Consider the following 12500-nt stretch of genomic DNA (forward strand, 5'->3'; position numbering starts at 1 on the left):
GAGTATAAATAAATTATTATAAAAGTCAATATACGTGCTATGAATATGAATATAAGGAAGAACTCATGCAGTATGTTGCTTCTAGGACGTGATGGTGAGATGGTAAGATGAACAGGCCTGTTGGGTGGTGATAGAACTCAACTCGACTTGACGATCCGTCAGAGAGGATGGAGGGGATCCAAATCGATTCCTTCCATCCCCCTCCATCTCTCCCCATCATCCCTCCCTCTCCCCCCCTCCTCCCACTCCTCTGTAAGTTTGTCATCCCTCCCACCATCCCTCCCTCTCCCCCCTCCTCCCATCCCTCCCCCTCCTCCCTCCCCCCCGTCCCCCCTCCTCCCATCCCTCTCTCTCCCCCCTCCTCCCATCCCTCCCCCTCCCCCCCTCCTCCCACTCCTCTGTATGTTTGTCATCCCTCCCATCTGGTGATGAGCAGGCTGTCTTCACAAAGAGAGCAGTTCTACCATCCACTACATCAATGGGTGTGTGTGTGTGAGTTTGTGTGTGGTTGTATGTGTGTGTGCATGCGTTGTTGTGTGTGTGTGTGTGTGTGTGTGCAAACAAAAGTTAACGAAATAAACGTGAATACCAAGGGATTTAATTCCAACAGTTTCCTGGGAGAAGTGGTGCGTTATCTGACAGAAGTGCCGGGCAGTGTTTCCTCTATATGCATTTATTCGTGGCGGGCCGCCACTAATTGATTCAGTCCACTTTATGACCGGAGAACAGAAAAACATCAGATTGAAGCTAGTTTAGGCCGCTTTCAGACCTACATTTCGTTCCGATTTAGGATGTAGTAAGTTACAATATGTTACAATGTTGCAATTAACCTCGTCGGCGACGCGCTTGCAAAACAGCTTTGTGATTGGTCCGAATTTAGCGGGACATTTGGATTTCTGGAAATCCCTTCCCTCTCTCTTCGCCCGTCGCCCGTCCCTTTAATCCCGTAAGCGTATCCTAATCGAAAATGCAACATCATCAGCGACGACCTTGGGTTCTTGCATTTACTGCTGTTCTCTGGTTCATGTTCTTATACCAGTGCTCACTATAGAGTATTTTAAATGAACATTCGTAATGTAGTCTAGTCTCTGATGTTCATGGTCAACTAAATCAGGCTATTTTGTGAAACAAATAATGTTCCCGAGCAGCCTCGCATCCAACGCTAGCTTCGAACTATTGATAGCATAAACGTTGGTAAATGTCACAAACGACACAGTATTGGCAGGGGGAAAGAAGGGGAGTCGAATTTTTATTGACAACGGATTTACATGCTGGAAAAACATGCAGCTAAAATTCAGGGAACATTTGGACAATAAGAGACACAACGGAGCTGTGGTCGCGTGGTCTAATTACAGGGCAATATGCGCGGGGCAAAAATAATCTATTGCCTCCCAAATCACCACGAACAGAACGGCGGAGGTACGGGTATTTTTCCTCTATTTTTCGGTGAAATGACGTCTTTGTATTGAGCGCCAGTGCGTGTTGCATACGCTATGCGCGCGAAAAAAGAACACTCCGCCACTAATGTGAAAAATCCTGGAGGAAACACTGCCGGGATATAAATGTTTTTGTCCATGACTGTATACAGTTAGGTCCATATATATTTGGACCATGACAGATTTTAATTTTATTTTAGCTGTTTACCAAAACATTCAAGATACAGTTACATAAATGCTTTAAAGTGCAGACTCCAATCTTAAACTTGAGGGTATTCGCATCCAAATTGGAGGAAGGGTTTAGGAATTACAGCTCTTTAATATGTGGCCCCCGCTTTTTCAAGGGACCAAAAGTAATTGGACAATTGACTCAACAGGTGTTTCATGGACCGATGTGGGTGATTGCTTCATTATTTCTTTATCAGTTAAGCAGGTAAAAGGTCTGAGCGGCATTTGAGTGGCAGAAGTGTGGCATGTGCGTTTGGAAGCTGTTGCTGTGAACGCACAGCATGCCGCCAAAGGATCTCTCAATGCAAGAGAAACAGGCCATCATTAGGCTGCAAAAACAAAACAAACAAATCAGAGAGATAGCGGGAACAGAGTTGCCAAATCAACTGTTTGGTACATTCTGAGGAAAAAAGAATGCACTGGTGAGCTTGGCACTACAAAAAGGTCTGGACGTCCACAGAAGACAACAGTGTTGGAAGATCACAGGATCCTTTCCATGGTAAAAAATAAATTTAAAAAAACCTTCACAACATCCAGCCAAGTGAAGACCAATATCCAGGAGGTAGACATATCATTATCCAAGTCTAATTGGACCACTGCTTTGTCACTGTACGGAGTGTGTATGTGTGTGTGTGTGTGTTATACCACCGCTTTGTCACTGTACGAAGTGTGTGTGTGTGTGTGTGTGTGTGTGTGTGTTACACCACATCTTTGTTGCTGTACAGTGTATGTGTACGTGCTTTCTTTACACTAGCTTTTCTCCACCCCGACACAAAAGATGCAGATTTCTGAAAGAATCTCTCAACAAACCACAAAAGGAAGATTGGTTCACAGACGAGAAGACTTTCTAATCACCCCCAGTGAATCACACACACACACACACACACACACACACACAACCACACACACACACACACACACACAGTTTTCATTGTGCTCATTGTGCGTCACGGCCAACGCTCTCGTCTGGGCTTGGCAAATGACAAAACGCGGTGCTTTGTTTGGTTACTGCCAGGAGAACTGGAAATCGTTTCCCTCAATTACACCCAACAGAAAGGTTAGAGCATTTAGACGGAAAAGTCAGATTCGGGGCGAACATGGATCAGGCGCCGCGCTGTCGTTCGACGACGTAGCTTCGCTACCTTTTTGCTTCTCTCCCGTAAGGCCTGTTCCCCCGGGCAACAAGCCTCGCTCTGCTGAGGAGCTCCGAAACACCTCAGAACCCATCTCAGACTCTCTCATCCACATGGAATGAGTCTACGACACGGATGTGGTCGTTGGTTCGATTCTGCGGTGAACAGTGCGTGCTGCTGTGTGTGTGCGGTGAAGAAGGGGGAAGCAGGGGAGGCTGGTGGAGGTAGACATCAGAGGACAGGGGAGCCTGGTGGAGGTAGACATCAGAGGACAGGGGAGGCTGGTGGAGGAAGACATCAGAGGACAGGGGAGGCTGGTGGAGGTAGACATCAGAGGACAGGGGAGGATGGTGGAGGTAGACATCAGAGGACAGGGGAGGCTAGTGGAGGTAGACATCAGAGGACAGGGGAGGCTGGTGGAGGTAGACATCGGAGGACAGGCTCATTGTAATGCATGGGATGGAAGGCTTCCCCTGATGTACTGAATACAAGGCAATCCCCACAGGACGGCTGCCTGCCCCCCAACCCATCTATTTCAGTGGTTAGAAGTGAGATCTTGTGTGTGTGTGTGTGTGTGTGTGTGTGTGTGTGTGTGTGTGCAAATGTGTCCATTCAGCGCAATTCCATTTTCACAGCAAATTACACCTCCATCTCTTTCCCCTCTTTCCAGGTCACCAGCATGTCAAGTCTGTGCGCGTATGAAGAGAGTGTGTGTGTGTGTGTGTGTGTGCATATGAAGGATGTGTGTGTGTGTGTGTGTGTGTATGTGTATGTGTATGTGTGTGTGTGTGTGCGGATGTGTGTGCGTATGTATGTGAAAATGCTGTTCTTCCAGACCAGTAATATCGCAGCGTCCCGTCCCCCCCCCTCCCCCCGAGGCTACAGAGGCTAGCGAGGCTAATAAACATCCTGGTACCTCGGTGGCCAGGACATTGACCTCTGACCTGCAGAGCGACATCAGAGGATTCTGGGCCGGACGGTTGTTTGTTTAGAGGCCAACAAAGAAGAAGCGCAAAGCTATTAACCCGTGGGTCACGATCCCCTGTCTCTCTGTTAGGTTTGGTTCAGACAGGCCACCGTAGGGCCACAGGACTAATTCCCATGAACAACGACCTCCCCGGCTGGGTTAACACACGCGACGAACGCTTGGGAGGTCTCTTCCTCTTCCTGGTCTTAATTGGCAAACGAACGCTAACTATCTCTCAGGGGAGCGCTGGATGAGAACATCCATCACTATGAACACCAGAACCAGAGAGTCTGAACACCCAACACTATTAACACCAGGACCAGAGTCTTTCTGAACATCATTAACACACAGATCAGAGAGTCAAGCATGTTCTTCAGGAACACGAGGCGCTCGATTCATTATAACATGACGGCCATCGCTCTATCAGTGTCTTTGTTTTTTCCTCTGGTCTCATCTATACTACCTGGTCTCATCTATACTACCTGGTCTCATCTACACTACCTGGTCTCTGAGATCGTCTACACTACCTGGTCTCTGAGATGGTCTATACTACCTGGTCTCTTGTGCTCTCTCACCATTCATCTGTAACAATACTCCCCCTCCCCTCCTTCCTCCTCTGTGTGTCTAAAGATAGTCTGACAAATTAGGATGAAGGCCTTGAAGTGGAGAAGCAGGGGAGACATGTGATGGCCCACAGCAGGACCTGTTGTGTGTGTGTGTGTGTGTGTGTGTGTGTGTGTGTGTGTGTGTGTGTGTCTATGTGCGTGTCTATGTCTATATGTGTGTCTATGTGTGTGTGTCTATGTCCGTGTATGTGTGTGTGTGTGTGTGTATATATGTCTATGTGCGTGTCTATGTCTATATGGCGTGTCTATGTCTGTGTGTGTGTGTGTGTGTGTGTGTGTGTGTGTGTGTGTATATGTGCATGTGCGTGTCTGTGTGCGTGTGTGTGTATATGTGCGTCAGGGTTTCCGTTAACCGGTAATTACCGGTCTTTGTCCGGTAAAATTTGTTGAAGTCCGACAAATTGAAAACTCGTCGGACATAATGTCCGGTGAAAATAATTCCCTCTAAGCACAATTTAATATAATATATTCGTCTTTTTAAAAAAAGAAGGAATCAGAATGTGAACTTTAGCGAATTGTATTCAAATTGGCTTCGGGCCACCATCTTCAGCTGAGAAGGACCCGCTGAGAAGGACCCGCCCCCTTTAGTTAGCCTATAGGCTAACTAAAGGGGGCGGGTCCTTCTCTCTCGGGCAGTGTTGTGTGTGTGTGTTTGGTGCTCAGCTGAAAATGGTGGCCCGAAGCGGAGCGCCTTAACTTCATCGCACAATAACAAGGATAACAAACGAAACGGACAACATTTACACTAAGATGGAGACAAACTTCAGCGATATGATCTAACAGCCGGTCTTCAGGACGACATACAGACCCGTATGACTCCCGAGTCCGATTAAGTATGATTTGACAGGCAGCTAAACGAAATGCCTTCCCAACCAGCGAGACCTGGGGGGTATTCCATCAACGTCACTAAAGGAAAATCCTGGCTTATGTTTTGATAACTCTCGCGAGACTTATCAGAATATGCCTGGATATTTTTAAGAACTCTCGCGAGACTTATCAGACTAAACCTGGATTTTCTTTTAGCGATGTTGATGGAATACCCCCCCGGTTATAGAAATGACGTTGTTTTATTGATTAAAAAAGGGTAAAACTGGAAAGAGAAAATAGAAAACTCACATTAATCCCAAACAATTTAACAAACTTCAGTTAACGTAATGTGGAGTCCGTTCATTGATCGATGCTGTCTGTTCAGTTCCCAGTGAGGCGCCCGTTCAGCGCTGGACATAATGGCATAGCGCGCATGCGAATCATGTTATATTATTATATATTATATAGCTCGCATCTAATCGTATCGGATGAGAAATAGACATTAAATTGCATATATAGGCCGCTACACAACAGTAATCACCGCGACAAACAGCTATATTATATTTTAATATGATGAATGAATGAATGAATGAATGGACTTTATTGTCATTGCTACAGTACAGGCACCAAACAACGAAATTTAGGAGGGGTGGCTGTTAGGAAAAAAAAAAAAAAAAAAAACGTAAAAAAAATAATATAATAATAATAATAATAATAATAATGATGACCGGAATATCTCACGTTTGTCCGGTAAATCGAAATCTTCCCGGACACGATGTCCGGCGGCAATTTTTTCTAACGGAAACCCTGATGTGCGTGTGTGTGTATACGTGCATGTGCGTGTCTGTGTGTGTGTGTGTGTGTGTGTGTGTGTGACCAGGCCCCTGGCAGTGGTTCCAGAAACATTAATGAACTATGACAGCAGTCAAGCTGCAAGGCCCAGTGTGACCAAGAGGCACAGACACCTCACAGGCCAACACACACACACACACACACACACACACACACACACACACACACACACACACACACACACACACCAAAATGAAAATTGTGAAAAAAATGAATTTCTCTAAACCGAAATGAAGGATACCATACCAAAATGCATACAGGCAGTTTTTCATTTATTTAGCACATTTTTGTACCATTACATAAATTAAATAAATGTAGCTTTTTATTCTTGATTGTATGCTTATTCATATGAAATGATAATTCTCAAAATGACGTGTCTGAGATAGTATATACTTTATGTTATGTAATATTTCCTCATTTCATGAAAGATGGTGAAAGGGGCAAATCAAAATGTTAAGACTTTCTTTCGTTTTTAAACCGGTAGCTATAGCACTACTTTACATTGTTAGCAGGCTAAAAAAAACAAGTGGATTGATTTTCAACAAAGGTCAAATGTATTTACATTTTTCTAAACAAAAGTCTGATCATTAAATCAGCTGCCTGCTTGTTACATTCTGTGATTCCATCAGTTTCCAGTGATCTCTTAGTTTGAGCTTTTATTTTGAAGTTGCGAAAACGAATCACCGTCATGTTTGCTGTAATTCTATGACTTGGCAGTAGGCGTCATCACTCAATGCTTGTGTCATTCACAGAACAGCATGAGTTGCTTGCACTGTTTGATTGCATCATCAAAAGAACGTCTCATTTGGTCTTTTCACACAATCGGCCTAACACCAATCACCCTGACACCCAATGGGCTTTTTTAGCTATTTTCGGCTGAATAATTTCTGTTGCCGACATTTTCACGCACGCACGCACGCACGCACGCACGCACGCACGCACGCACGCACGCACGCACGCACGCACACACACACACACACACACACACACACACACACACACACACACACACACACACACACACACACACACACAGAGACACACACACACACAGACATTTGACTGGGGACAACTAAAAGTAGGATTCTATTGAGGAAAGACATTATAAGTCAGTGTGTGTGTGTGTGTGTGTGTGTGTGTGTGTGTGTGTGTGTGTGTGTGTGTGTGTGTGTGTGTGGTGCGTGGATGTACAGTACATAGCTCAGCCTCTACCCAGTCACTGATGACAAGCAGAACAACAACAGTCAGAACCAATCAGCGGCAGATCAGGAAGAGAGGCAGGGTGCTCTTCTCCTCTCTGTAGATCGCATATCGTATTTGACTGATATTATATTTATATATATTCAAGAACAATACACCTTGTCACACAAGGACACACATTTGAAATATGTGCTAAAATTATTCTGACAACATCATTACTGAGAGGATATCTGAAACCATGAGAGCAGGCTGACTGAACCACAGAGGAGAGAAGAGGGGGAGGAGAGGGGGAGGAGAGGAGAGAGGAGAGGAAAGGAGAGGGAGATGAGAGGGGTAGGAGAGGAGAGAGGGAGGAGAGAGGGAGGAGAGGAGAGAGGGAGGAGAGGGGGATGTTGACTCTCCGTATGCGTGTCGAGAGGCCCTGCTGTCAGCAGCCGAGAGGCTGAGAGAGAGGGCGAATCTTCACATCTCCACTCGGAGGAAACCTCAATTAGATTGGCCTCCCTCTCCTGGGAGAGACAGATTCAAGTTGATAATCAGCAATTAACCGCCGGGTCACACCGAGCCCCATCAGACAGCTCCCTATCGCGGATCCTGTGAAATTATATTAAGAAATCGCAAATGAAAATACTATGAAGTCATAAATATTACAGATGATAATTGTCTTGAGGAAGGGAGTGAGTGTGTGTGTGTGTGTGTGTGTGTGTGTGTGTGTGTCTTCTGAGGAAGGGAGGAAAGACCAGAGCACGGGGGTTGATGTAAATGAAGAAAATCCATCCCCTTCCTTAATCTCCTGCTCTAGCCAATCACAGCTCAGAAGAATCCCCCCTAAAGCCCCACCTCTGGAAGCCCAGTTGGATGCCTGTTTATAGAGCAAAGAGAGGGAGGAAGGGAGGGAGGGGGGGGGAGGCGGAGGGGGAGAGGGGGAGAGGAGGAGAGAGGCAGGCGCTGTATACAGTGGTAAGCGAGAGAGAGGGAGAGAGAGAGAGGGGGAGGGGGAGAGGAGGAGAGCAGGAGAGAGGCAGGCAATGAATAGAGTGGTGAGAGGGAGAGAACAGGCAAGAGAGAGAGAGGGAGAGAGAAGGGACACCATATGAAGCTCTGACACAGAGAGAGAGAGAGAGAGAGAAAGTGAGAGCAAGCAAAAGAGAGCAAGAGAAAAACAGAGAGAGCAAGAGAGAAGGTGCCAGATGAGGCGTAGAGAGAGAGAGAGATTGAGAGAGCACAAACAAAAGAAGAGCGCGAGCAGCCCAAGCCTGCTTTGTAGTGAGCGGACAGAGAAGCGGAGAGAGAGAGAGAGAGAGGGTGGGAGGGACCGAGTTTGGGATATCATCAAGAAGACGCTCCGCGAGCTGTGACAGCAGCCGCTCGCAGACGGAGACAGAGTCGGCAGCACTCCGACGGCCCTGGACAATCCAACGACACGTCTCCTCACACCTGGACAACGCAGGACCACCAGCAGTCCCCTCGTCTGGGAACCGTCTGCCTACAGACTCCACCCGGAGGACGGTCCGATGACAGGGCAAGGAGAAGGGTGCTAGGTGTGGAGGGGGTGGGGGGGGGGGGTCGCCTGTCTGCACGTCACCCCTCTTTCTCCACGCACCTCCGAAAACCTTTACAACTCCCACCCAGCCACCCACCCGGCAATCCACCCAGCCAGAGGAGGAGGGGGGTGTGTGTGTGTGTGTGTGTGTGTGTGTGCGTATCGACTCGGGGGGAGAGTGTGTGAGATACCTTCCCCGCATCGTGCAATCGAGCGCATGATCGCGTTAAGTCGACCAGACGGGATGCTGAGTCGTTCGGAATCCTCCCGGAGCTGTCTCCATCTGCGTGTGGGGGTCCGGGGCTAAACCCTCGCGAGGAGGAGGGGGTCCTTACACGACAGGGGGGAGGAGGTCCATCCTCCCGAGAGGAGGAGGAAAGGAGAAAAAAAAAAAAAAACACAGACTTTACTTTTGAGTGACTTTGTTATAGCGTTGATTCCTCGGGCTCCCGGGGAGTAAACACAGACACGGCAGAGGACCCGGGGTGCCACGTGCTTCTGTCTGCGACCGGGGGGCGCGCACGGTACAACACCGTTACCACCGGAGACCTGCAGCCGTACGGCCGGACTGAGGACTTTTCTTTCTTCTACGCTCACGGGAGTCGATGACAGATATGGATGTTTCGGAGGTGAGCTGAAGCGTCTTGTACACTTTGAGGCTTACTCAACTGTGATGTACTGTAGTAGATGTTGCTGGAATAAAATAATAATGTTGTTTTTACTGTACTGCTGTGCTGTGCGTATTGAATAACCCTCTGAGGAAGGCAAAAGTCAACGTCAATGTTTACAACTGGGAGTTTTACAGCTAGGATGCAGTTGAACTGCAATCCATTTAGCTAATTATCTTTCTCTCCTTCTCTCTCACTCTCTCCCACCTTCTCTCTCCCTCTCTCTCTCTCTCTCTTCCCCCTCTTGTTGTTTTATGACCCTGCAGTGGAGTGGTTGTTCTGGCAGCGTTCTCTCTGTGTCGTAGCTCCTCACGTCTGCGCCTTCAGGTCCGGCCCCGTCTGAGAGAGGGAACCGCCTCACCCTCCCCCCCCCCCCCCCCCCCCACGTGGCCCACAGCCCCAACCCCCCCCAACCCTGGGTAGAGCTCTGGCTACTCTCCCCTCCCCCGTCCCCACCCCGGTCCTCACCCTCCTCAACCCGGCGCCATGCTGCGTGGGTCTCAGGGTGTGGCGTGGGTCGCCCCCCCGCCGGTGTGGATCCTGGTCCTGGCGGTCCTGAGCGGTCTCCAGCCGCGGCCAACCGGGGCCACGTGCCCCCCGCCCTGCCTGTGTGCCTCGGACATCCTCAGCTGCAGCGCCAAGAGCCTGGAGAGGCTCCCCGACCACCTGCCCTCCTCCGTCACCACGCTGGACCTCAACCACAACCTGCTGACCAGCCTGGGGGAGGACAGCTTCGCCGCGCTGCCCCGCCTGGACACCCTCTCCCTGGCCCACAACCTCCTGGCCGACCTGGCGGCCGGCACCTTCCGCAACAGCAGCTTCCTGCGCCACCTGGACCTGTCGTCCAACTGGCTGCGGGTGGTGAAGCAGCACTACTTCCTGGAGCTGTCGGGCCTGGAGGTGCTGCTGCTGTTCGACAACCGCGTCGCGCAGGTGGAGAGCCGGGCGCTGTCGGGCCTCGGGAACCTCCGGAAGGCCTACCTCAGCCACAACATGCTGACCGACTTCCCCTTCTTCTCCCTCCAGGAGCACAGCCACCCCCACCTGGCCATGCTGGACCTGTCGTCCAACCGCATGCCCCGCCTGCCCCTGGAGGTCCTCCAGGCCCTGCCGGCGGGCGTGCAGAGCGGCCTGTTCCTGCACAACAACACGCTGATCTGCGAGTGCGAGATGTACCGGATGTTCCGCGGCTGGGAGCGGCGGGGGTTCGGCTCCGTCACGGACTACCGCGAGGAGCACACCTGCCTGCTGTACGGCGAGCGCCGGGCCTCCGTCCGCTTCTTCCAGCACAGCCGCTTCTTCGAGAACTGCAGCCTGACTTCCTCGGGCTTCCTCCAGGGGGCGCCACCGGAGGGCACTCTCCTGGCCTACGTGGGCGACCAGGTGCTCCTGGACTGCCACACCAGCCTGGTGTGGGGGGTTAGGGGGGGCCAGCAGCAGCAGCACCTGACGTTCCTGTGGGTGTCCCCCCACCACGGGTACGTGGCGCCGCCGGGGAACAACGGCACCCTGCGGATGTTCCCCAACGGCAGCCTGGAGATCCTGTCGGCCCGGGCCGAGGACTCCGGCGTGTACTGGTGCATGGCGCTGGACCCGAGCCTCCTGCGCAACGAGACGTGGGAGGTGAACGTGACGGTGGCGGCGCGGGACGACGAGGCCGAGCCGTTCAACACGGGCTACACCACGCTGCTGGGCTGCATGATCACGCTGGTGCTGGTCCTCATGTACCTCTACCTGACCCCCTGCCGCTGCTGCTGCTGCAGGCACCCGGCCCCTCTGGCCGCCACCGCCACGCCCGGCGTCCCCGGCCAGGAGGGCAGCGGCGGCCAGTCCTCCATCCTGACTCCCACCCCGCTGACCCCCACCTCGCCGACGGCCGCCACAGAGGGCCCCGCCAGCGCCGGCCGCAAGGTCAGTAACAACAAACATGTGGTGTTTCTGGAGCCCATCAGGGAGGTGCAGAACGGGCGCGTGCTGAGAGCGCCCCCCCTGCCCCCCCCGGGGCACCTGAGGCTGCAGCCGCCCCCCCATCCGCGGGGGGGGGAGACAGGCTCCCCCATCATCTCAGTCTTCTCAGACACACCCATCGTGCCATAGTACTAACCCCCCCGTCACCCTTTCCCCCCCCTGCCCCGCACACCTCCCCATCCCCTCCTGCAACCAACCAACCACCCACCCACCCAACCAACCAACCAACCCACCACCTCCTCACTGCGAACAGGTGGGGCCTGGGCTGGGTTGGGCTGGGCTGGGCCAGAATGGGATTGGGCTGGGCAGGGCTGGGCTGGGCCAGACTGGGGTTGGGCTGGGCTGCGATGAGACCTGCAGTCAATCACTGTCTATCAGATTTGGACAGAGAGGGGGCAACGCCATTCAAGGGAGAGAACAGAGAGATACATTGGGAGAGAGAGAGAGAGAGAGGGAGAGAGAGAGAGAGACAGAGAGAGAGAGAGAGAGAGAAAGAGAGAGAGAGAGAGATTGAGAGAAATTGAGAGAGCTGTGTGTATAGACAGAAAAGGAACAGTCTTGTTGACATGACAACCGCTGCCATGAGTGCATATCTACCAACAAACAACCAAACACACAAAACCAATAAACAAACAAACAAACAAAAAGGACAGAGCTGTCCTTTTTAGCACGGCTTCAATCTCTAGATTACCATAGCAACAGAACCCCTCACCTAGAGAAGACCTGCGACCTCCGGCCTGAAACCTTCCCCCTCGAGACCCGACAGATCTGGAGTCTAGAACTCTCTTTAGTGCACCCCGTCAGTTTCGCAGAAAATTGCCACGATTGCCGGAAGGGAACAGGAAGAAAACCCTGAACCTCCGGAACCGGACTGTACGGGTTCAGAGACGCTCGGGTCCGACAGAGGGAAAGCTTCTGACAAGGAAGAGAAGGAGGAGAGGAGGGGTGGTGGGGGGGCTGTTGAACAAGTGTGCTATTGATGTGGGGCTGATTACGCGGGCTGCATACTGCCACATCACCATGGATACCTGTACGGTGACGAGGTTGACAATCCTGCGCGCGTGGTGACGCG

The 12500-nt window shown here is 51.2% G+C and overlaps 2 protein-coding genes across 2 annotated transcripts in view; one reads left to right on the forward strand and one right to left on the reverse strand.

The window, feature by feature from the left end:
- rnf123 (ring finger protein 123) overlaps window positions 1-12500 on the reverse strand; it is a gene marked incomplete at its 3' end in the record, with an annotated part of 162270 nt that overhangs the window by 52969 nt on the left and 96801 nt on the right. The window lies entirely within an intron of this gene.
- amigo3 (adhesion molecule with Ig-like domain 3) lies at window positions 9947-11557 on the forward strand (the record flags this gene model as incomplete). The annotated part of the gene is made up of 1 exon (XM_080545724.1): window positions 9947-11557. The coding sequence occupies one exon, from the start codon at window positions 9947-9949 to the stop codon at window positions 11555-11557; it is 1611 nt and encodes a 536-aa protein (XP_080401850.1).

This window comes from Nansenia antarctica, assembly GCF_963989245.1.
Source record: "Nansenia antarctica genome assembly, chromosome: 15".
Lineage (NCBI taxonomy): Eukaryota > Metazoa > Chordata > Actinopteri > Argentiniformes > Microstomatidae > Nansenia > Nansenia antarctica.